This window comes from Tamandua tetradactyla, chromosome 7 (genome assembly GCF_023851605.1).
Source record: "Tamandua tetradactyla isolate mTamTet1 chromosome 7, mTamTet1.pri, whole genome shotgun sequence".
NCBI lineage: Eukaryota > Metazoa > Chordata > Mammalia > Pilosa > Myrmecophagidae > Tamandua > Tamandua tetradactyla.
This window is the reverse complement of record NC_135333.1, coordinates 158,634,920-158,660,824: the sequence shown is the minus strand read 5'-3', so window position 1 is coordinate 158,660,824 and position 25,905 is coordinate 158,634,920. Positions and strand designations below refer to the sequence as shown.

Genomic DNA, 25,905 nt, shown 5'->3' with positions numbered 1-25,905 from the left:
TCAACTTCCCCAAGTTGAATTCTTGATATTCTCACAAGCAATGTGGACAACCAAAGCTATAAGCTGAGGCCCCAGTCTTGGGGTTTGTTCATATGAAACTTAACCCCACAGGGGATAGGTCAAGTCTACTTAAAATTAGGCCTAAGAGTCACCCCCAAGAGAACCTCTTTTGTTGTTCAGATGTGGTCTCTCTCTCCAGCCAAAACAGCAAGCAGATTCACCACCCTCCCCCTGTCTACGTGGGATATGACTACCAGGGGTGTGGATCTTCCTGGCAGCGTGGGACAGAAATCCCAGAATGAGCTGAGATTCAGCATCAAGGGATTAAGAAAAACTCTAGAATGAGCTGAGACCCAGCATCAAGGGATTGAGAAAACCTTCTCAACCAAAAGGGGGAAGAGTGAAATGAGACAAAGTGTCAATGGCTGAGAGATTCCAAACAGAGTCGAGAGGTTATCCTGGAGGTTATTCTTATGCATTAAGTAGATATCACCTTGTTATCCGAGATGTAATGGAGAGGCTGGAGGGAACTGCCTGAAAATGTAGAGCTGTGTTCCAGTAGCCTTGTTTCTTGAGGATGATTGTATAATGATATAGCTTTCACAATGTGACTGCGTGATGGTGAAAACCTTGTGTCTGATTCTCCTTTTATCTACCTTGTCAACAGACGAGTAGAACATATGGAATAGAAATAAATAATAGGGGGAACAAATGTTAAAATAAATTTAGTTTGAAATGCTAGTGATCATTGAAAGGGAGCAGTAAGGGGTATGGCGTGTAAAATTTTTTATTTTCTGTTTGTTGTATTTTTCTGTTGTCTTTTTATTTCTTTTTCTGAATTGATGCTAATGTTCTGGGAAATGATCATGATGATGAATATGCAACTATGTGATGATATTGTGAATTGCTGAGTGTATGTGTTGGGAATGTTTGAGTTTCTTGTAATTTTTTTTTAATTAATAAAAAATTAAAAAAAAAAAAAAAGAAAAGAAACCTGGAATAGTGACTATTCTGTTTGGTCCCAGAACTCTGAAGGCAGAAAATATTTTTTAATAAAATATTTGCTCCTATGATAAGAAATATCTTAAGGAAAATTTGGACTTCATATGAAAACGGTTTAAAACCATTCATGATTCATGGACCCTTTTGGTTCTCCAGTGAACAAATAACACTATGACTATACATATAGAAATAAAATTTTTATATACACTTTCAGGAACTCCATAGATTCCAAGTTAAGAACTCCTGTATATAACTTTATCTACTCTCAAGGACGTATGAATCATTTTTTCCAGAAAGAAGTTCAAGAATTTTCTAATTCTCTCCAATGAATACCAATAAATTTTAAGGGATTCCAGAGTAGTTGAGTTAACCTTTCAGATGCCTTACAGACAGCCCATGTCTACTGATCCATTAGTCACTAATGAATGATGTAATATCCTTCTTGGGCCCATACTCTCCGGAAAATTTAAAAGGAGGTGGTACTGAATTAGAGTTAGTAACTTGTTAATCTCAGTAGAAATTTTATACCCTCTTATCATGCTTAAAATTGATAACTCAATTTTGTGTTCTTGAGCCCTAACAAAGAAAGAACTAACATTTCCTGATCACGGTCCATGCAAAGAAAAGACTGTTTTTTTTAGCAGTAACCCATTTTCAATGTACCTAAATTAAAATAATAGGGAGAGGAAGAAAAAGGGAAAAGAAAAGGGAGAAGTAACTAACACCATTCTCATTTTTACTCTTCCAAAGGCAAAAAGAGAGAGAGAGAGAGTGCATATGCAGGGACTATGTGTAATGTAGCTCCGCTTTGGTCCTTCCTCCCTCCCTCTGGCACCAGCTCCTTCCCAGCTACCTCTGCCATGCTCCGCTCGTCTGCAGTTTGAATCCCTTTGATTTCTTTACTGCCAGGAAATTTCTCCCAGTCTATGGTTTCTTAACTAGCCAGATACCTGCAGTATCTTATTCACAATTTTCTTTAAAATCCTCTCACATCTGTGGGGCTTCTGGTAACAAATTAGCACCTTTCACTTCCGGAGAAGATGGCGGCTTAGTAAGATGGGCGGGTCTTAGTTCCTCCTCCAGAACAGCTACTAGGGAAGTAGAAACGGTACAGAACAGCTCCCGGAGGCGCGACAGAGACCAAGAAGACTGCGTACCCCATTCTGGAACGGCTGACTGGCTGGGAGAACCCGCTGTGGTGAGATCACCGAGGGGCGTGTGCTTCCCTGGGCCGGAGCGGCAGGCAGCCGGAGTCCCTCCCTCCATCCTTCCCGGGCTGGCTGGGAGAATTGGACAGGTGATCCCCTCAAGCCCTGGTGGCTGGCGCCCCCCCCCCCCCAACGCGCGGCCCCCTGGACCAGCTGGGAGAATTGGACTGGAGATCCCCCATGCCGCTGAGACCGGTGAACGGGGTCATTTCCAAACACGTGGCTTCCTGGTCCTGCTGGGAACGGTGGATGGGCACTCCCCCAAGCCGCGGCAGCCGGCACCCCCCTACAATGCTTGGCGCCCCGGACCGGCTGGGAAATTCGGATTGGCACTCGCCCAAGCCGCTTCGGCTGGCGACCCTCCCCTACAGCAAGAGTTTTCCAAAGTTAAAGGAGCCACAGCATCTTTTACTTGTGGGACCCACAGACAGATGAGCGCCACGAGCGCCACCTACTGGGCAGGATAAGAAAAACAGAGTCCAGAGATTTCACAGAAAAATCTTTCAAACTGCTGGGTCTCACACCAGGGAAATCTGATTAAATGCCCAGACGCCAGCAGAAGATAACAGATCACGCTCGGAAAATTGAAGATATGGCCCAGTCAAAGGAACAAACCAATAGTTCAAATGAGATACAGGAGCTGAGACAACTAATGCTAAATTTACGAACAGAAATGGAAAACCTCTTCAAAAACCAAATCAATAAATTGAGGGAGGACATGAAGAAGACATGGGCTGAACAAAAAGAAGAAACAGAAAATCTGAAAAAACAAATCACAGAACTTATGGGAGTGAAGAACAAAGTAGAAAAGATGGAAAAAACAATGGATACCTACAATGGTAGATTTAAAGAGACAGAAGCTACAATTAGTGATTTGGAGGATGGAACATCTGAATTCCAAAAAGAAACAGAAACTATAGGGAAAAGAATGGAAAATTTTGAACAGGGGATCAGGGAACTGAAGGACAATATGAAGCGCACAAATATACGTGTTGTGGGTGTCCCAGAAGGAGAAGAGAAGGGAAAAGGAGAAGAAAAACTAATGGAAGAAATTATCACTGAAAATTTCCCAACTCTTATGAAAGACCTAAAATTACAGATCCAAGAAGTGCAGTGCACCCCAAAGAGAATAGACCCAACTAGGCGTTCTCCAAGACACTTACTAGTTAGAATGTCAGAGGTCAGAGAGAAAGAGAGGATCTTGAAAGCAGCAAGAGAAAAACAATCCATCACATACAAGGGAAACCCAATAAGACTATGTGTAGATTTCTCAGCAGAAACCATGGAAGCTAGAAGACAGTGGGATGATAAATTTAAATTACTAAAAGAGAAAAACTACCAACCAAGGCTTCTATATCCAGCAAAATTGTCCTTCAAGAATGAGGGAGAGGGCGGGCCGCGGTGGCTCAGCGGGCAAAGTGCTTGCCTGCCATGCCGGAGGACCTCGGTTCGATTCCCGGCCCCAGCCCATGTAACAAACAAAATACAATAAAACAAGAAAATGTTTAAAGATGTTTCCCTTTCTTCCTCCCTTCCTTCCTTCCATCCTTCCTTCCTTCTCTCTGTCTTTCCTTCCCTTAAAAAAAAAAAAAAAAAAAAAAAAAAAAAAAAAAAAGAATGAGGGAGAAATTAAAACATTTATAGACAAAAAGTCACTGAGAGAATTTGTGACCAAGAGACCAGCTCTGCAAGAAATACTAAAGAGAGCACTAGAGTCAGATACGAAAAGACAGAAGAGAGAGGTATGGAGAAGAGTGTAGAAAGAAGGAAAATCAGATATGATATATATAATACAAAAGACAAAATGGTAGAGGAAAATATTATCCAAACAGTAATAACACTAAATGTTAATGGACTGAATTCCCCAATCAAAAGACATAAACTGGCAGAATGGATTAAAAAACAGGATCCTTCTATATGCTGTCTACAGGAAACACATCTTAGACCCAAAGATAAACGTAGGTTGAAAGTGAAAGGTTGGGAAAAGATATTTCATGCAAATGACAACCAGAAAAGAGTAGGAGTAGCTATACTAATATCCAACAAATTAGACTTCAAATGTAAAACAGTTAAAAGAGACAAAGAAGGACACTATCTACTAATAAAAGGAACAATTAAACAAGAAGACATAACAATCATAAATATTTATGCACCGAACCAGAACGCCCCAAAATACGTTAGGAATACACTGCAAACGCTGAAAAGGGAAATAGACACATATACCATAATAGTTGGAGACTTCAATTCCCCACTTTCATCAGTGGACAGAACATCTAGACAGAGGATCAATAAAGAAATAGAGAATCTGAATATTACAATAAATGAGCTAGACTTAACAGACATTTATAGGCGTTACATCCCACAACAGCAGGATACACCTTTTTCTCAAGTGCTCATGGATCATTCTCAAAGATAGACCATATGCTGGATCACAAAGCAAGTCTTGACAAATTTAAAAAGATTGAAATCATACACAACACTTTCTCGGATCATAAAGGAATGAAGTTGGAAATCAATAATAGGCAGAGTGCCAGAAAATTCAGAAATATGTGGAGGCTCAACAACACACTCTTAAACAACCAGTGGGTCAAGGAAGAAATTGCAAGAGAAATTAATAAGTATCTCGAGGCGAATGAAAACGAAAACACAACATATCAAAACCTATGGGACGCAGCAAAGGCAGTGCTAAGAGGGAAATTTATTGCCCTAAATGCCTATATCAGAAAAGAAGAAAAGGCAAAAATTCAGGAATTAACTGTCCACTTGGAAGAACTGGAGAAAGAACACCAACCTAACCCCAAAGCAAGGAAAAGGAAAGAAATAACAAAGATTAGAGCAGAAATAAATGAAATTGAAAACATGAAAACAATAGAGAAAATCAATAAGACCAGAAGTTGGTTCTATGAGAAAATCAATAAGATTGATGGCCCCTTAGCAAGATTGACAAAAAGAAGAAGAGAGAGGATGCAAATAAATAAGATCAGAAATGGAAGAGGAGACATAACCACTGACCCCACAGAAATAAAGGAGGTAATAATAGGATACTATGAACAACTTTATGCTAATAAATACAACAATTTAGATGAAATGGACAAGTTCCTAGAAAAGCATGAACAACCAACTTTGACTCAGGAAGAAATAGATGACCTCAACAAACCAATCACAAGTAAAGAAATTGAATCAGTCATTCAAAAGCTTCCTAAAAAGAAAAGTCCAGGACCAGACGGCTTCACATGTGAATTCTACCAAACATTCCAGAAAGAATTAGTACCAACTCTCCTCAAACTCTTCAAAAAAATCGAAGTGGAGGGAAAGCTACCTAATTCATTCTATGAAGCCAACATCACCCTCATACGAAAACCAGGCAAAGATATTACAAAAAAAGAAAACTACAGACCAATCTCTCTAATGAATATAGATGCAAAAATCCTCAACAAAATTCTAGCAAATTGAATCCAACAACACATTAAAAGAATTATACATCATGACCAAGTAGGATTCATCCCAGGTATGCAAGGACGGTTTGACATAAGAAAATCAATTAATGTAATACACCATATCAACAAATCAAAGCACAAAAATCACATGATCATCTCAACTGATGCAGAGAAGGCATTTGACAAGATTCAACATCCTTTCTTGTTGAAAACACTTCAAAGGATAGGAATACAAGGGAACCTCCTTAAAATGATAGAGGGAATATATGAAAAACCCACAGCTAATATCATCCTCAATGGGGAAAAATTGAAAACTTTCCCCCTAAGGTCAGGAACAAGACAAGGATGTCCATTATCACCACTGTTATTCAACATCGTGTTGGAGGTTCTAGCCAGAGCAATTAGACAAGAAAAAGAAATACAAGGCATCAAAATTGGAAAGGAAGAAGGAAAACTATCACTGTTTGCAGACGATATGATATTATACATCGAAAACCCGAAAAAATCCACAACAAAACTACTAGAGCTAATAAATGAGTACAGCAAAGTAGCAGGTTACAAGATCAACATTCAAAAATCTGTAGCATTTCTATACACTAGTAATGAACAAGCTGAGGGGGAAATCAAGAAACGAATCCCATTTACAATTGCAACTAAAAGAATAAAATACCTAGGAATAAATTTAACTAAAGAGACAAAAAACCTATACAAAGAAAACTACAAAAAACTGTTAAAAGAAATCACAGAAGACCTAAGTAGATGGAAGGGCATACCGTGTTCATGGATTGGAAGACTATATATAGTTAAGATGTCAGTCCTACCTAAATTGATCTACAGATTCAATACAATATCAATCAAAATCCCAACAACTTATTTTTCAGAAATAGAAAAACCAATAAGCAAATTTATCTGGAAGGGCAGGGTGCCCCGAATTGCTAAAAGTATCTTGAGGGAAAAAAACGAAGCTGGAGGTCTCACGCTGCCGGACTTTAAGGCATATTATGAAGCCACAGTGGTCAAAACAGCATGGTATTGGCATAAAGATAGATATATCGACCAATGGAATCGAATAGAGTGCTCAGATATAGACCCTCTCATCTATGGACATTTGATCTTTGATAAGGCAGTCAAGCCAACTCACCTGGGACAGAACAGTCTCTTCAATAAATGGTGCCTAGAGAACTGGATATCCATATGCAAAAGAATGAAAGAGGACCCGTATCTCACACCCTATACAAAAGTTAACTCAAAATGGATCAAAGATCTAAACATTAGGTCTAAGACCATAAAACAGTTAGAGGAAAATGTAGGGAGATATCTTATGAAACTTACAATTGGAGGTGGTTTTATGGACCTTAAACCTAAAGCAAGAGCACTGAAGAAAGAAATAAATGGGAGCTCCTCAAAATTAAACACTTCTGTGCATCAAAGAACTTCATTAAGAAAGTAGAAAGACAGCCTACACAATGGGAGACAATATTTGGAAACGACATATCAAATAAAGATCTAGTATCCAGAATTTATAAAGAGATTGTTCAACTCAACAACAAAAAGACAGCCAACCCAATTACAAAATGGGAAAAAGACTTGAACAGACACCTCTCAGAAGAGGAAACACAAATGGCCAAAAGGCACATGAAGAGATGCTCAATGTCCCTGGCCATTAGAGAAATGCAAATCAAAACCACAATGAGATATCATCTCACACCCACCAGAATGGCCATTATCAACAAAACAGAAAATGACAAGTGCTGGAGAGGTTGTGGAGAAAGAGGCACACTTATCCACTCTTGGTGGGAATGTCGAATGGTGCAACCACTGTGGAAGGCAGTTTGGCGGTTCCTCAAAAAACTGAATATAGGGCGGGCCGCGGTGGCTCAGCGGGCAAAGTGCTTGCCTGCCATGCCGGAGGACCTCGGTTCGATTCCCGGCCCCAGCCCATGTAAAAAAACAAACAAACAAACAAAATACAATAAAACAAGAAAATGTTTAAAGATGTTTCCCTTTCTTCCTCCCTTCCTTCCTTCCATCCTTCCTTCCTTCTCTCTGTCTTTCCTTCCCTTCCTCCCTCTCTCTAAAAAAAAAAAAAAAAAAAAAACTGAATATAGAATTGCCTCACGACCCAGCAATACCATTGCTAGGTATCTACTCAAAGGACTTAAGGGCAAAGACTCAAACGGACATTTGCACACCAATGTTTATAGCAGCATTATTTACAATTGCAAAGAGATGGAAACAGCCAAAATGTCCATCAACAGATGAGTGGCTAAACAAACTGTGGTATATACATACGATGGAATATTATGCAGCTTTAAGACAGAATAAACTTATGAAGCATGTAATAAGATGGATGGACCTAGAGAACATAATGCTGAGTGAGTCTAGCCAAAAACTAAAGGACAAATACTGTATGGTCCCACTGATGTGAACCGACATTCGAGAATAAATTTGGAATATGTCATTGGTAACAGAGACCAGCAGGAGTTAGAAACAGGGTAAGATAATGGGTAATTGGAGCTGAAGGGATACAGACTGTGCAACAGGACTAGATACAAAAACTCAAAAATGGACAGCACAATAATACCTAATTGTAATGTAATTATGTTAAAACACTGAATGAAGCTGCAGCTGAGCTATAGTTTTTTTTTGTTTGATTGTTTGTTTTTTTGTCTTTCGTTTTTTTTTCTTTTTCCTTTTCTTTTTTTATTATTATTATTTTTATTTTTTCTCTATATTAACATTCTATATCTTTTTCTGTTGTTTTGCTAGTTCTTTTCCTAAATCGATGCAAATGTACTAAGAAATGATGATCATTCATCTATGTGATGATGTTAAGCATTACTGATTGCATATGTAGAAAAAAAAAATTAGCACCTTTCTGTTACAGTTCTTTTCTTAGCAATACCTAAAATTATTTTGTTTGTATGCCAACCCTCTTTTCTCTTTCCTTGAATAAAAGCTTCATGAAGGCGAAGATCTTCCCAGTCTCATTCACAACTCTATTCCCATCGTACTTACAATGCCTGGCATTAGCAGGGGTTCGGTAAATATTTGAAAGAATAAATAAATAAATGTATTCCTCATAAATACCTCCAGGAGAAGGGCCATATGTTTTTCACTCAGCTTATGGTAACACACACCTGGTTTTATTAAAAGGCTAGTCTAATGTTTAGCCTGTCACCACCTGGTCACGGTGCCTCCTCAGAGTACCTTTTCATGTTTCTACTCCATTTTAGAACTTTCTGTGTTAATATTGCTCTAAATAATTTGGCTAGTAGCATAAACTTCTATTTTTCTCAGAGACCTAACTCAGAGTGATTCAGAGGTTTGGCAATGGAGCTGGACTGAGTAGTTCAAATCTAGACTCTTCTCCTTACTTACAATGTGACTCTGGCAGTTATTGATCTTTTATGTGTCTCAGTTTATTCATCTATAAATTGAGGCCAATAATAGCACATGTTTTGTAGGGTTATTTGATTGAGTTGCAGTAGGTATAACGTACTGTGAGCACATACTATGTATTCGATAAATGTAGGAAAATACTGATGATGGTGATGGTAAGATTTTGACCAGTAATGTCATAGGGTGAGTGTTTTTAAACTTTATTATTCTCTGATCCTTCTATTTTATTAAATAGTTTATTAAATATTTCTCAAAGTAATAGGATTGGTTCATCTCTTAGAAATATTTGTCATTTAAAATACTCATATTAGATAATTTTTTAAAAGATAGCTTATTAAGAAACACAATTTGATTCCATGTATTAGTTACTTATAATTTTTATGAAAAGTTTGTTTTCATAGGGTTACTGAGTAGATTTTTTTCCCCAGAGTCTATGTAAAATATTTCATCTATATAGAATTTCTATAGTATCATCCTTCATATTTTAATCTTTATCACATATTTTATAGAGGAAAATATTAATAAAATATTATTAGGTGTTATAAAATCAGGGCAAACTACCCAACCTGAAGATTTTTCCTTGCAAAGTTATTTTTCTTGAATCTTTGTAGATTATTTCATATAGAACTTAATCATGCTTCTGTGATATTTTTTTATATGATGAATCCCTAAATGCCAGCTTCAGTTTCTGTCACGAAGAATTATTTTTAGATCAGCCTTTAAAAAAAGGAGAGAGAGAGAGAGGGAGAGAGCACACACCCTTAACCGATGACTTATATAGCAATCTGGGTGTAGAAGGAAACTACAAATAAAATTGAAGCATAAGTAGTATCTGACCTAATTTGTCACTTTTGGGTTTTGCTATTGCTAAAATATTAATAATAATAAAAATTTTACTCATAGTTTCCTAAAATTCTAAATTGTTTTTTCATTTTCTTTTGATTCTTTGCTTTTCTATTTTTTAAAGTCATTTAAGAGTTTGAAAAACAAGAAAGAACCATGGAAAGGATTTTAAAGGAAGTGACAGCATAAAAGCTATAGTCAAGATGCCTGAGAATTTTCTCATTTGTTCCTTAATGGGGTACATGGATGGTAGGTTTGTCCATGAGGGAATTTCTTCTCTATGTAAATGAGTTGTCCTATTTTCAGTCCATTGGTGCTCTTTGACCTCCCAAGTCTGGAAATAGTACAGACTTGAAGTGTTGGGTTCCACTTCATTTTAATTCTCAATACGTCAGTACTTTTCTTACAGTAAAACTTTCCCACAGGATTGGTAAGATGAACAATGAAAGGCTCTCTTGAGTCATATGGATAACATGAAAAATGACGGAAAGGAACAGTATTGAAAAAAATAACAAAACCCAACAGTGTAGTTGACTTGGAAGAAGTGGAGAGTTGAATTAAAGACCTTGAAGCAGATGCCATAAAACTAAATTATGTGAATAAAATATTAAAAAGTAAAAAAAAGAAGCATGGTTTGTCGACATTGTATATTTTCATTTTTAGTGGTTCTGTCAGTGTTTGTCATGTTTTTTTTTTTTGAATGGAAGAATCTTGGTTGCAGGATAAGACTTAGCTACATGATATGGTATTTATTATGTACAACCTGACTTGTATCCGGTTGGGATGGTGGTTGACAGGTGCCTTTCATGGATAGAATCTTCTTTCTTGTGTTTCCAGATTTTCACCTGATGGGAGACTAATTGTATCATGTAGTGAGGATAAAACCATTAAAATTTGGGACACATCAAATAAGCAGTGCATTAATAACTTTTCAGATTTTGTAGGGTAAGTCTACTTTATAGGGGTTGGTTTACTAGGGAGGCATTTAATTATAACTATTTGAATAGGATTAAAGAAACTGAAATATTCCATTTATTCTTTCATCCTAGGTTTGCAAATTTTGTGGATTTTAACCCTAATGGTACATGCATAGCTTCAGCAGGTTCTGATCATACTGTGAAAATCTGGGATATAAGAGTGAACAAATTACTCCAGCATTATCAAGGTAACAATTTCTGTAGCATAGAGCTCATTTATTGAGTGGGGGCCTCTGGGAAGTTCTCAAACCTGATTGACTATCTTTCTGAGTGTGGTTTGGCCCTTTTAATGAAGATCACATGCTACCTTTGAACTGACTAGGAAACAGTTCGCCCTACCCAGCAGAGAGCCTGAGAAGCTGGGGCAGATGCCAGAGTGGAAGGAAAGGGAGGAACTTTAAACTAACAGTCAGGCACCATTAAAAAATAAAAAGCTGCCGTGAGATTTTCAATTATGATTACCTGCATTGCATGAGAAGTCAGGGATAGAAACTGACTCTGAATTCTGAATTACAAGGAGATGAACATAAATAGATATTATGACTGGTGGAAACAGCTTCTTCCTCTGCCTCTGTATTCAAGCTAAAAGCAAAGTGAATTGATTTTCTTTCATAATATTAGATTAATATTAAGTCCACATTTCCATTTCTTAATACATATAATAATAGTAGCTATCATTTATTCAGTGTTTACTATATAATAGCAAACACTGTAAAATCCTCACCGCAGCCCTAAGAGTATTATTGCTCCCATTATACAGAAAAGGAAATTGAGGCTTAAGGAGGGTAGGTAATTTGCTCAGATAATTGATAAAGCTGACATAGGTCTTTCTGTTTATAAAGTGCATGGTAGAGCACATTTTGATCACTGTGTATTACTATCCAGAAATGAATTGCCAGATACGATGAAAGATTACATCCTTCTCCAAATATATCTCTACACTCTTCAGTCCCTATCCTAGGCCATAATTGATTATTAAATTTAATTTGATAGTAGATTGTACACCTTATATGAGCCAGGAGTAATGAACTGTTAGTTATATTGGGGATATATTCAAGGACTTGATAGTTTGGAGCCAAGAAGATTATCTTTCTATGGCACAATTATCATTTTTAATATATTAAAATTTATTAATGTTATATTACTAATATAATTATGTTGTTGTAACAGTGTAACAATTCAAAAAAGCAGTATAACAAAATTCTCATCCATTTTAGTAAGCCGTATAGAATTTTGGTGTTGTGACATATTGCTCTAATGGATTCTTGTTTTCAACCTAATATTGCTAATAGAGCAAAAGAGTGTCTTTAGAATTAAGAACTGCTCTCTGAATTTATGTTTTTATTTTCTGTAAATCAGTTCACAGTGGTGGAGTTAATTGTGTATCATTCCATCCTTCGGGTAACTATCTCATCACTGCTTCTTCAGATGGTACGCTTAAGATTCTTGATCTCTTAGAAGGAAGACTTATATATACACTTCAAGGACATACGGTATTAACACTAAGATTTTTGCTTTTAAATGCATTTTGAAGTTTTGATCAATTTTATTATGTCTTTATTATTTATTAGGTAGTAGAGCACGTATTGCTGCTATCACAAAAAGTTTTTTTATTTTTAAAGCTGTTTTTATCCTCTGGAAGCAACCCTTGGAAATACTATTTAATGCTTGTCAAAATTGATGTGTATCTTGGGGGTGCAAGGGTAGTTCAGTGGTAGAATTCTTGCCTATCATGTGGGAAACCTAAGTTTGATTCCCAGCCCATGTACTTCCCCGCCAAAAAAACAAGCAAGCAAACAAAAGAAAGAAAAACAAAAATTCAACAAATGGTGCTGCAATAACAGGAAACTCACATGGAAAAAGAATGAAATGTGACCCCACCATACAGCATGCAAAACAACAACAACAAAATTGATGTGTATCTTTCAGTGGCCATTAAATTAATCCTCTGCTGCTGTCTTCATCAGTATGTAATGTAGTTACTGGTTAAATGGTGGTGGATAAGCTTATTCCCAACTTCTGATCTTTCCTCCCATGTGCAGGCTCTCCCACTAGCTCTGGCACTCATCGCCTCTCACACCTCTCACTTAATCCTTATCTGATTGGTATATTTGGAAGAAGAAATTCAGCAAGCATAGCCAAACATCTTCAGAAGTGAGCCTGCCCTCACTGTTTCCTCTGCTACTTCATGTGGGGATGTCTGCCCTTACTTATATAGTGTTGCTTGTGAGTCATTCTAGGGTTTAGTACTAGAAAGCTCACTTGTCCACAGATAAAAGCCGCATTCTCTTATAAGTTTTTATCAGTAACAAAGGTGATATTTTGGCTCTCATATGCTTTGTTCCTTTGTCTTATTTCTTGGTTGGTTTATAACCCACTGAGGAAGAGGGTGCTACTTATTGAACCTGTTCAAATACATCCACCCTCCTGCACTGCTGTACATGCTAAAGAGGAACTTTTCCAAGTATAACACTAGTTCCTCTTTCTGTGTAAATAGTCAGACTTCTGTAAATTTTTTAGAATGCATTCTCTCTTTCTATTCCTTTCTTTCTCTTTCTTTCATTTTTCTTTCTTTTTTCTCTCACTCTCTTGCTCTCTTACTGTCTCTCACTCTCTCCCTTTCTCCTCCCTCCCTCCCTCCCTCCCTTCCTTCCTTCCTTCCTTCCCAGCTCAGAGATATGTTTACCCATGGATTTAGGCTGACTAGTCATAGCTAGTAAATATGGCCAAAGATGAAAATATCCATGAAAGAAGTGCAAAATGATGGAAAAGAAAAATAAACAGAATATTTTAAGGGGAAAAAGATGGCATTTTTCAGTCTATGTCACCATTTATTTGATTAGGTGACTTAAATAGTGTGATGATTTGAAGAACATTCTCCCTAACTGAAGAAGATATTCCCCTCATAAAAAGAGGCTTTTCTGTTTTCAATATGGGTAGTTGTTAGTTATGATTTGAAATCTTGAAGATGGAAAAATCTGGAGGTGAAGGTACACAAGGCTCTAATAACCTAAGTCTGTGGGATGGTCTACTTGAAAGGGACAAAATGTATCCATCCAAAATATATCATATAGATTAGGGACAAACAATACATGTTAATATTATTTTTATATAAGAAATAATTACTCTTATCTGACTGAAAAATTGGCAAAAAAAAAAGTACAGTTTTGTTTAACTTCACAGTCATCACTCAATTCAAATTCTCATTATCTCTCACCTGGGTAATTGAATATTTCCTAACTGCTCTTCAGGCACTCATTCTTCCTCACTCCAATTCATCATTCACAGAACTGTGATTTTTTTTTTCATCAATAATACTTCTTCTCCTATTAACCTCCTGCTCTTAAAACTCTTACTGGTTCACCGTTGCCTGTATAAATGGAGAACTCAGTAAAGTCTTGTGGAGTCAGGAAATGGCCCTTGCTTACGTAGCCTCATTCCCATCCCCTATATTTATATCTTTCAGTTTCTGTTGGTGATTGAGTAAATAGAATTCAGTCAGAAAATCTTAAAGGAATTTCTAATCATTTTACACGTGTATAGGCTTTTTTAAAAGGAAAAACATTTTTTCTTATTTTCATAAGCATTTCTTTTTTATTTAGTATCATTCGTGTTTTAACATAATTGGATTCTTTGATTATCTTTACTCTGCCTGGCTTAGTTGGTAGGATGAATTCTGTCACATTTATTGCATAAATAGTGTATATAAATTAAGATGAAAAAATGGTATTCACAGTCTTTTTGGCTATGAGGAAGCATCACCAAGTACTTTTTTCTTTTATCTCCCTTTATGTCTTAGGGACCTGTCTTTGCTGTTTCTTTTTCAAAAGGTGGAGAGCTATTTACATCAGGAGGTGCAGACGCACAGGTTTGTGGCCTTTTTCGGCTTCCTCTTTGATTTGCTTAGGATAAAGGAATCCTTGTTCACTGATAAGATTTTTACAACCAGCTAGTTTTGTCTATGTTAAGATGAATATCAATGAATTTAGATTTCAAGTTAGTGCTAGGAGGTTTTACTGTTTCATAGCTGAGAAGATTGTGGTCCTCTTTTGGAGCTCAAATATCAGTTATTCTTCTGCTCATTGTTATACTTAATTAGACATATAACTGATATTTATTGATTACCCTGTATAGGACATTCATTTGCTTGAATTATTACCTAATCTTTTTCTCTTCAAGTCTCATTTTTTCAAATATGAAGTTTCTTAAAAACAATAAGCATATATCTTTTAGTAGATCTTTTTTTTTTTTTAATGAACAAAAAATAATTTATGGCCTGATCCATAGAATAGGATGGTTGATCAAACCAAAAACACAGTTTTGGACTTTGAAAATAAAGAGGATTTTAAGGTAATAAATAGATTCTAAATATAAGTTTCAAACTATCATGAAGACAGTTTGAAATGTGGTGTTCCCTCTGCCTTCTTCCACAAGATGCTGAGACATGATAGATTTCCTAATTACTTTGAAGGCTGTTTCCTTATATTTATTGTTTTTAAATCAATTATGAAATATATATATTCAGTTCTGTTGCTTGTACATGGAAATCAATAACTGCCATTGTTATTGATTTTTGTAATAGGTTTTATTGTGGAGGACTAACTTCAATGAATTGAATTGTAAAGATCTTATTAAAAAAAATCTCAAAAGATTGCATTTTGATTCACCACCACATCTTCTTGATTTCTACCCAAGAACACCACATCCCCATGATGGGAAAGTAGAGACTGTTGAAGTGAGTATTCAGTGCATAATTGTTCTAATTTTAAGTTTCTATTTTGGGGTTATTGGTCAACTAGGTAGTTGAAATTATACTGACTTATTTAAAACCTAATCCAGACTTAAAACAGCACACTTTGAGGAACAATTGTTATCACTAATAAAATAGAACTGTCTACATCTGGTAATATGTAATAGAGCCAAAGCCTTTCAAATTTGCTACTCGAAGGCCCAGAAATAAAACAGAAATTGTTGATAGTGATAGGAAATGAGAAATCAAATCTAAGGCTTCTAGTGAGTATGGAGTCCAAACTAGCTTTCCATTCCAGATGCGTTTAGGGAGTTGGTGAGATGACTGTTAATGAGAACAAGACTGGTGGGCAAGAAATTTTTTAACAGTTATTGAAAAAGATGAAACCATTTAATAGAAATATATATAATCTTATGGACAATAAAAAAAAAAGATTTTAGACATTAAACCTAGTAAGTGAGGCCATTTAATTGTTTGTCTCTATATATTTTAAAATATGTAACTATCTATTTAACTGTAACTTTCTTCTTAGAAGTTAATTTAGTTCCTATAGATTTGTGTTCTCTCTTCAAAGAAAAATTTATCTTTTTTCAGTACTTAGCTGGTGTTAAACCTATTCTAGTTTGCTAGTTGCTAGAATGAAATATACCAGAAAGAGAATGGCTTTTAAAAAGGGAAGTTTAATAAGTTGCTGGTTTACGGTTCTAAGGCCGAGAAAATGTCTCAATTAAAACAAGTCTATAGAAATGTCCAATCTAAGGCATCCAGGGAAAGATACCTTGGTTCAGGAAGGCCGATGACGTGCAGGGTTTTTCTCTCTCAAGTGAGAAGGGCACATGGTGAACACAGTCACGGTTTCTTGCTCATCTGGAAAGGCATGTGGCAAACACGGCATCATCTGCTAGCTTTCTTTCCTGGCTTCCTGTTTCATGAAGCTCTCCGGGAGGTGTTTTCCTTCTTCATTTCCAAAGGTCACTGGCTGGTAGGCTCTCTGCTTCTTGTGGCTATGTCATTCTCTGCTCTCTCAGAAATCTCTCACTTTCTCCAAAATGTTTCCTCTTTTATAGGGTGGAGACATACCTCCACCTAATCCAGTTTAACAATCACTCTAGATTAAATCACATCTCCAGGGAGATGATCTAATTACAGTTTTAAATATACAATATAGAAAGGGGATTAGAAGAAACAACTGCCTTTACAAAATGGGATTAGGATTAAAACATGGCTTTTCTAGGGTACATACATCATTTCAAACCAGCACACCTATTTTTATACATTTTGAGTGATTCTCCTTGAGTCTTTTTGCCTTCTAAGAGCTGACATCAGAAATCACTATTATCTGTGTACTTCAAAGTTTCTTTTCATCATTTACAGAACTTTTCTTTGCCTTTAGACTAGGTGTATTGAGTTCTTAAGACCTAACTCCTGAGTGCTCACAGTGTGCCTTGTGTACGAGCTGCACTGGGGCTTTGTGTGCTGTCCAGCCTCCCTGTTGCCCACCCCAGTCACCTCCTTGATGCTGGCTTCCTGGTTTTGGTCTTTTCTGTTATTGCAGGCACTTTTGCTAGTCTCTGGTTGTGTATATACATGTATGTGTCTAAGTTTTTTGGACTGCTTTCTAGAGCTTGTTCAATCCAGCCATATTTGGGAATTTCTAACAGAGTTTGTCCTTGCTAGTGTTTATTTTTAGTTCTTTATTAGTTTTTGTTCTTTCCAACTTCCAACAATCTTTCTAGTTCTTCTAAAGTACTTACTAGTGTGCTTCATAGGTTTACATGCTACACTGATTATGTCATCATTTTTTCTCTTATTTTTTGACAGAAAAATGTAACTATTTATGAATCATTTTTTTTAATTTTCTACAATTTTGTGGGTGCATTTGTTGATTCTGTGGAACTGAAATATATTTTAATTTATCTTGAATTTCCTTTTCTTATTTTTACCTAAGCTGATTTTACTGAGTCTTGTTTGTGTTTCTTGTTTTAGCATTTGTTTGGCTTGGCTGAGCTTGATCAGGAGAAGGTTCCCTGCTGCCCTATCAATCCAGAGTGGTGGGTGGCAGAGCTACAGACTGAGCTGGGGCCCCTTTACTCCTAATACAGCTGTATTTCATGATACCACGCTACTGCAGCATTGGAGACTTAAGTCATTTTTTCTGTGGCTTAGTGTTAGCCCTGGTCAATTTAAGAGTGCTGGACTTTCTTTTCCATTTCAACAGGGTATCTGAGTTGCTGTGCTCTGATAGTGCAGCCAGAAAGCAGTGAAACCACCTGGGCTACTTTGCATTGCTGGGTCAAGATGGCCCAGGACATGCAAAGCCACACACCATATTGTTCATATATTCACTTTAAAATATATATTAAAAACGAATGTTTTTAATAGAAATTAGAGTTCAGTTATGCTGTAGAGGATGTTGAACATTGTGACTGAATTATGCTTGTGGCCCTAAGAACATCAGCCTCTGTGTACCCAGCTTAATTTACCTGTAAACATTCATGTTTGCTCAAATTAAGTACACAATATAACTTATTTTGTAAAACACTTTCAGGTCCAGTGATATACAAAAGCAAAGTGTTCATTTCTTTCTTTAAAAGCTCTTAAAATAAAGCAAGGGTGTAATGTTTTCTGAAATGAAGACATCTCCTTAAGTATTATAATTGCTAAATATCAAAAATTTTTTAAAGACTTAACTTTAGGTTAATGATAAAGGATCCCTTGCAGAGCCAAAAAACTACGAATTTTAAAATATCACCTAGAATAAAATAGCATGAATTAGGATAGAAGTTGTTTTATATTCATTTGTGATTAGTAAATTTTACTTTGAAATACTAAATTTGGTGGATTTTTTTTTCTAAGTTTTAGGCAAGGTCAACTTACATACATTATTTTGGAAATATCTGGGAACTAAAAAAAAATTTTGAAGACTGTATTCATGAGTAAAAGAGAACTAAAAAGTATTATTTAGATGTAAATAGTATATAAGTGACTAATTACTTTCTCTTACTTTCTCTTTTTTTACAGTAACCATAAGTTTCATTACTGAGTTTGAACCAAGATGGCATCCTTATGATTTGTCTTTTATCATGTTTTCTTTGTGACTCATTTGAATCCCATAATCCCAATCTAAGTGAAATCATTTTGCCTTTTGCAAAAACTGCCTTAAGTGAAAGTGGGGAGTCCTGCAGTCTTAGACATTGGTTACTACCTGACTAGATATACAAATTACTCATTTCTAATTGTATAGAGAACTGGTATAGCCAAGTTGGTTTCAGAATAAATGAGAGAATAAAAACCCCAGGAAACAAGGCATGAAACATAAAATCCTAGGTTTTGTGCATAAGGTATAAAATCACTAGTTGTGTAAAACAGGCCCCTCCTGTCCTTTCAATTGGAGTAACTACAGAGCTTTTATGGAGCTCCTGGTCTAGGCACTCCTTCTTATTTAAAAACATGAGAATATCTTATTTCTTTTCTTGTTGAAAGAAGGACAGTTTTTAAATGAGGTATCTGAACCCTGCCCACATTGTGCTATGGCACATCACTAATTCATGCTGACTTTATCTGCTTTAGATGGTCATGAGCTAGATTGAACAGTCCTGTCCCCTAGATAAAACCAAAGCTCCTTCCTCAAGGGCGAACTTAAAATGTGTGCATGACACTGTTCTTCTGAGCTATCCCTTCTTCTCTTGCATATTTTGATGGGAAGAAGTAGAGCCATTCATAGGGATTGTCATAGATTTTGGGTAATAGTAAGGCATCAAAATAGTTACTGTAGAATATTGGGCTGCAGCAAAATTGTAGAATATTTTAAAAAGAAATTACGGTTAGTGAGCTTTTAAAGAATTTATTAATAAAATAATTGTTCTATTTTTTTTTAATTTTGTAATGGCCACTTGAGAATAATCTATTATTTGCATAGGAGTTCCTGTATGATACGTAGTTGGAAAACTTTTTTTAATCTAACCAAATATTCGTTTACTATTATGTGATAGTCTGACCACGATTCATTGTTAAAAACTAGAAGTGAAAAGTTTAAGTCTTAAAATCTAAGGCTTAGTTTTTTCATCTCAATCTGCTAATACAGTTGAAATATAACCATTTATGATTAAAAATGAGTAGTTTTCTACAATATTGTATTTTAGTTCTAGCTGTGATATATGTTTATTATCTTTTGGGACTTGACAAATGTCCTTAAGAGATTAATACTAATCATAGTAGTAGTAATAGTAATATCTAACACTTGAACAGTACTATTCTAAGTGCTTAACATAAATTAAGTCATTTCATCTTCCTAAAAACTCTATGCGGTAAGTTACCATTATTAGTCCCATGAGAAATTGAGGCTCGTATAAGTTAAATCTCACAGCTAGTAAGTGATGACACTAGGATTTAAACACAGGCTGTCTGGCTCCGTTCTGTGCTTTTAACCACTTTGATGGAATGCTTCAATATCATCAAAATTAAATTTCATCCAATTAACAGATACCAAATGCCTATGTACTGGACATGGTACTAACTTCTCAAGGTATGCAACCGTGAACAAGATGGGCATACTCCTTGCCCTCCAGAAGCTTGCAGTCAGTAGAGACATACAGATTTTGTTAGTGGAAGTGTTTAATGCTCATGGACTCCCCTGTACAGTGAACACACAGAGTGTTACACTATGATGGTGCCTTTAATGCCATGCAGGCTGAGCTGTCCCCTACACATGGTTCCCTCAGTTACACGCCCTTGTTCAAGGATGGGAGGCTCAGCCCCTGAAAAGTCACTACATTCCATTTCAAGGAAACTAATTGTTAAAGGATTCTTCCCATGTGTTTCAGTTTGTAAAAGTTAACGAAATGAAAGATACCAAAAATGGACTGACTTTTAACAGTGGAGATTTATTAACTTACAAGTTTGCAGTTCTAAGGCTAAATGTCTAAATTAAGGCACCAACAGGACAATGCCTTCTCCCCAAAGACTGGCTGCTTATGAGCCTCAGCTTCTTTGACACATAGGAAAGTACACAGCAGCGTCTGCTGGTCCTTCTGTTCTCTCCCAGGTTTTGTTGCTTCCATTTTCTGGCTTCAGTGACTTCCTCTCTGAGTTTCTGTGTGTTTCCTTGCCTTTCAGCTTCTCTGGGGCTTTTTTTTTTCTGTGAGCGTCTCTGTTTTTTTTCTGTCCTCTTATCTAGGACTCCAGTAAAAGGATTAAGACCCACCTTGAAGGAGGTGGGTCACATCTCAATTGAAATAACCTAATCAAAAGTTCCCACCTACAGTAAGTCTCCTCCCCCAGGAATGGATTAAATTTAAAAACATGATCTCTTCTGGGGTGCTATGGTTTCAAGCCACCACACCATGTTGGGAAACTATAAGATACTATTAATATTCCTGTAGGTTAGCCAGCAAAGAACATACTTAACTATACATGTTATCTTCTCAGCACATTTTCTCTATGGAAAGAAAGAACTATAAATTTTAAAGAAGAATTTCCTGATCCATTTAATGTATGTAGTAGTAACTTGTGAAATAACTCAGTAATGGTTATTTCAAGAGTTTCCCAATCTGTAGAAATCAGGGATTTTTTTCTGTGAGATGCTGATGATTTCCTGAGCAATTCCAAACTCAGATGGTGAAACTAGATTGTATTTTCCTAGATAAACAATTTCATATCTACACTAGGTGGCAGTAGATGAAAGAGAATAAAATGTCTGTGCACAGTCTCTGGATTGCTCACCTAAGATTGAGACAAATTGAGGCACCCTCAGTTTTTTTTTACTTTTGCTTCAACTCTAGACTCAGAACTAGAGTTTGTTTTCCCTTCTGTGAGTCCACTTGTTCTCACCCAGGAGAGGTTTATCCCTTCTTTACTGTACCACGGTGATTACTGGGCATGTACATCCCTCTTCTAACACCACCTTTCTAACAAGTAGTCTTATACTGCTTCTAAAACTACAGCTATAACCATAACACACAATAAGAGTTTTTAAAATCATCTGTTCCTCTTACACTGTTTCAGCCCCTCTTATAACCATACTCCTGTACTACTGGAATAGTGTCTTCACTGTTATACCAAATATATTCTTTCAACTCTACATGTCTCTTCCAGATTAATCTTTTTAAAACATGTTGTAGCCCAGAATTTTACTGTCTTCCTTTGCTCTTCACAATTTGACCGTTGGCAACCTCTCTTAATTTTCTTTTATTGCTGTCTTGTGCAAAAGTATCATGTTGGTGTTCTGCCTCTGTGCTCAGGACTCCTCCTTAACTCTTCCCATCTCTCCTTTCGTTTAAGGGGCCTCTTCAAGCCCGAGTTCTTCATAGGGAGCCTTTTTCACAATCTAAATGCTAAGAAAACAGTTTCTTCTTCTAATTCTTCAGTAAACTTCTTTCTGGTACCATTCATTTGATAGAAAGTTCTGCTATCTTTGTGTCCCTTTATTTCATTATAATTATGTTTTTGTTTGAGAGACAAATCGTAATTATGGCAGCCACAACCATTGTTTACTTCTTTGTATCCACAGTGTTTAATAAATACTTGGTGGTAATGTGATCTCAGCTAATTTTTTGGTCTTTTTGAATTCTGAAATAACCTCCCGATAGGTAGTTGTTACTCTAATCAATTTCTTGCTTTTTATTTTTGTAATTTTACTATATTTATATATTTGAATCCATAATTTAGATATTGCTTAATTTAGGGTAGTTTTGAACTTCATGTAAATAGAATTGTACTGAATATATTTTTGTATGACTTAGAAAACTTCCCCCTTCAAATAGAGAAGCTTGGTTTTGTCTGGGGTCCAGGAATGTCCATTTCAGCTCATGACAGTCTGCAGTGAAGTTGGCATGAACTAGTGATATGTCCATAGTACAATGTGGACAGGATTCGGTTAGTTACATTTAGCATTGTGATCCTGCTAGTCATTTATTTTATTGCATATAATTGTGTTTCACTCATTTTCTTCATTTTTGCTGCTATACAGTATTCTAATTAAGTTGCCACAATAGTAATTCCTATAATTTATGTATCTGTTCTCCTGTTGATTGACGTTTGAGATATTTCCTGTTTTTTTGTTTTTGTTTCTGTTCTCTTTTTTTTTTTTTTTTTGGCTCTAATGAATAAGACTGCTATAACAGTGTTGGCATTGTTGAACTTTCTAGGTTTTGTAGTCTAATAGCTGTAAAGTACTATTTTATTTTACTTTATATGTTTCTCATCACGAAGGTTTCTGAGCTAGTCTTCATATGCTGTTAGCTTTTAGGTTTTCTCTTCCATGTTTTTTTCCTTGAAATTGCTGTATTTTTCTCATTGATTTCTAGGTTCTCTGGCATATTTTTGGTGCTTGTCCGTTTTCATATTTTGACATAACTTTTTCTGTTCCACTGTCTGATTATTAACTTTGTGGCATCCATTGTTTTTTTTTAACTAGTTAATTTTGGTATAATCAGATAGTGTCCTTTTTTTTTTCCTCAAGTTTTTCTTTTGAAGTTTTTGTTTAAGAGGTCCTTCTTAGTCCCAGGTCAAAAAGATTTTCTTATTATATTTTTTTCTATTAGCGTTATAGTTTTAACATAATATTTAGGTTTCTAATTTGTCTGTTGTCCATCTATGTATGTAGTAGTGGGCAGGGACCCATATTGTGGGCCAGTTTTCTCACCTTCAAATAATCTTTCCTGTATTAATTTGTGGTGACAATGTTATCCTGTGTTTTGTTTCCATTTATTCAGGCCTCCTTTATTGTGTTTATAAAGCTCTTTCACTTCTTTGTATATTTATTCCAATATATTTTCAAATTTTATGGTATTTTAAAGTGTCTTTTTTAAAAATTACATTTTCTGACTGTATGCCGGAGTGCAGGACTGTACTTGATTTTGTGTATTAATTTGTATCTAGCAATCTTGGTAAACTCTCTTATTCTAATGACTTAGTAGTAAGATTTTTTTGAGATTTCTCCGTAGGTAATCATACTATATACGAATGACAGTTCTATTTCTTCCTTTCTTATCTTTCATCTTAACACCTCTAATTTCCTTTTCTTGTTTATAAACTGGCTAGGAGTTTTTTTGGGTTTGAGGTGGGTCATTTTATTTTGTTTTGAAAATCTCTTTATGGATGCGTTACACTGATTTTCTAATGTAAAAACATTATCTCTGGGAAGTATTTGGTTTGGTTATGATGATTTTTTTATATATACATTGATAGATTCTATGGGCTATTTTGTTTAAAATTTTTCCATCCATGTTCATGACCATACCAATATATTTTAAGTTAAAATATATTATGAAATGCATTCTAGGTAATCGTAACCTTTTCCCTTTGTGTTAATGTATGTACACAGATTAATCCAAAGCTAGAGGTGATCGATATGCAGACCTCTAACCCCCCTGTTGTAGACGTCCTTTCTTTTGATTCTACCATGGTAAGTTGTTTTTTTTTACATTTAAGTTGTGTTTATTTGGCCAAATTCATTTTTCTTAAAAAATGGGAAATATATACCTAATGTGAGCTATGAACAATACTTAAGAGAGCTATTTTAATAATATTTCATCAATTATAACAAAAGTAACTACAGTTAAAAAAAATACAGTTATAAAAAAAGTGCTGTCATCAGTTGTAACACATGTTGCACACTAGTGCAAGGTGTTGGTGTGAAATGGTGTATGGGAATCCTTTGTTTTATGCATTACTGTTCTGTAAACCCACAATTTCTCTAAAAAAATATATTAAGTAGGGGGCAGGGTGTATAAAATATGGACTAATTAGCTTAATATGTTAATGTACAAAGAACTTTGTATAGAAAGTCATATTTGCAATGTGTCTAAAAGGCCACAATGGGGAGCAGCACCAACCTTGCCTTCAAGACGACAAAGCTTGGTCTAATCTATACTCAACAGCTCATCTATTAAGATGCCACCCAGATAACATTCATCTTGCTGTCACAGAGCAGGTTTCCTGTTTTGTTAATTGCTTTTCAAAAGTTCTAAACCTCCTCTGGTTTTCTCTTTGGAAGAATTACTCAAAAAGCAGTGTTTAAAGGTGTTCTGGGTTTCTGTTATTGTGATTACTATTTTTGGGGGGGATTTCATTATAAGGAAAGCAGTCATTTCCCTTTGTTAATTATTCTAGATGGATTTTCTGGAAATTTAGAAGTATTTCTTAATACTTGTAATTTTGTTTATAAAAACTACATAATATATATTTGTTTACTCGGTGTATCCAAGGTCTTCAAAGACTGTGAGTTTCAACTTTTCAGTTCTAAATCTGCTTAATCTTTTCAAGAGACCTGTTGAAATTAGGTCCTAGTTAAGCAGACCTATTAGTCATGCTCACAGTCAAACCTGGCAGTCAGTGCAAAACTAGTGAGAAGAACAAATGAGAGGAATGGTGTGGTTTTGGTGGTGGCATCAGTTTAGTTAAATATTTTGGTTAGATTATTAAGGTATGGCAAAAAATAAACTGATGTTATGGCATTATAAACTCTCTGATAGATCTCAAGATCTTATTGTAGAAGAATTCTGCAGAAGACTAGTGCATCTTGAGTTTATCCTGTAACAGAAAGAACTCTGAATTTTAAAGGGTTCTTTGTAGCAGAGAAGATTCCTAGATCTCTCATGAGAACAGCCAAGGGGGTGGAAGCCCAGTAATTGTTGATGGCAGTTAGGACCTCAAGCTGGTCTATAGTCTTATCTCTTCAAGTGTTCATGTTTATAAAATAACCCTGCCAGTGTTTTTGCATTAATAACTTATGGAATTAAAAATTAACTAGACTGTCTAATTCTTGCTATATTGCCTGTCTTATAGTAAGCATTCTATATATTTGTGTTGAATGAATTACTCAAAAGCCATGCTGTTGAAGCTTAAAAATTTTCCTGAGCTGTGTTTTTTTCCCCTCCTAGCAGGGAACAAAAAAAATTGGTGGTCTATGGGAAAATTCACCTCTTTGTGAGGTAGTCTATAGGCTAAAATTGGATGTTTCTGGCCCAGAAGATGTTATTGAACATCAGAGATCTTTGGTACTCCCTTTGAGATTCACTCTTCTTGACAGTACTCTTCAAACATTGCACAGCCTCAGGACCTGTGAGATCCAGGTGTTCTGGACAGTGTGATATGGAGGTAGACATAACTGCTACCTAGCAAGTGACAGTAAGATATCTGTCCCTTTGTGGTTATCCAGTGGTACCAAAGTCAACTGGTTTATGTTGTAGGACCCTATCTTAGTTTCCAAGCTACTTAAAACAAATACCATGCAGTGGGTTGGTTTAAACAATGGGAATGTATTGGCTCGTGGTTTTGAGGCTAGG

The 25,905-nt window shown here is 35.8% G+C and overlaps 1 protein-coding gene across 7 annotated transcripts in view; it reads left to right on the top strand.

Annotated features, from left to right (window-relative positions):
• POC1B (POC1 centriolar protein B) overlaps positions 1-25,905 on the top strand; it is a 113,218-nt gene that overhangs the window by 50,598 nt on the left and 36,715 nt on the right. For 6 of the 7 annotated variants that reach the window (XM_077111571.1, XM_077111572.1, XM_077111568.1 and 3 more), the window contains 6 exons: positions 10,730-10,837; positions 10,942-11,057; positions 12,229-12,362; positions 14,669-14,737; positions 15,452-15,604; positions 23,943-24,023. In XM_077111571.1, the coding sequence (XP_076967686.1) occupies positions 10,730-10,837; positions 10,942-11,057; positions 12,229-12,362; positions 14,669-14,737; positions 15,452-15,604; positions 23,943-24,023 (661 nt within the window). The remainder of the gene's footprint in view (positions 1-10,729; positions 10,838-10,941; positions 11,058-12,228; positions 12,363-14,668; positions 14,738-15,451; positions 15,605-23,942; positions 24,024-25,905) is intronic. The other variant, XM_077111570.1, reaches the window with a different exon arrangement.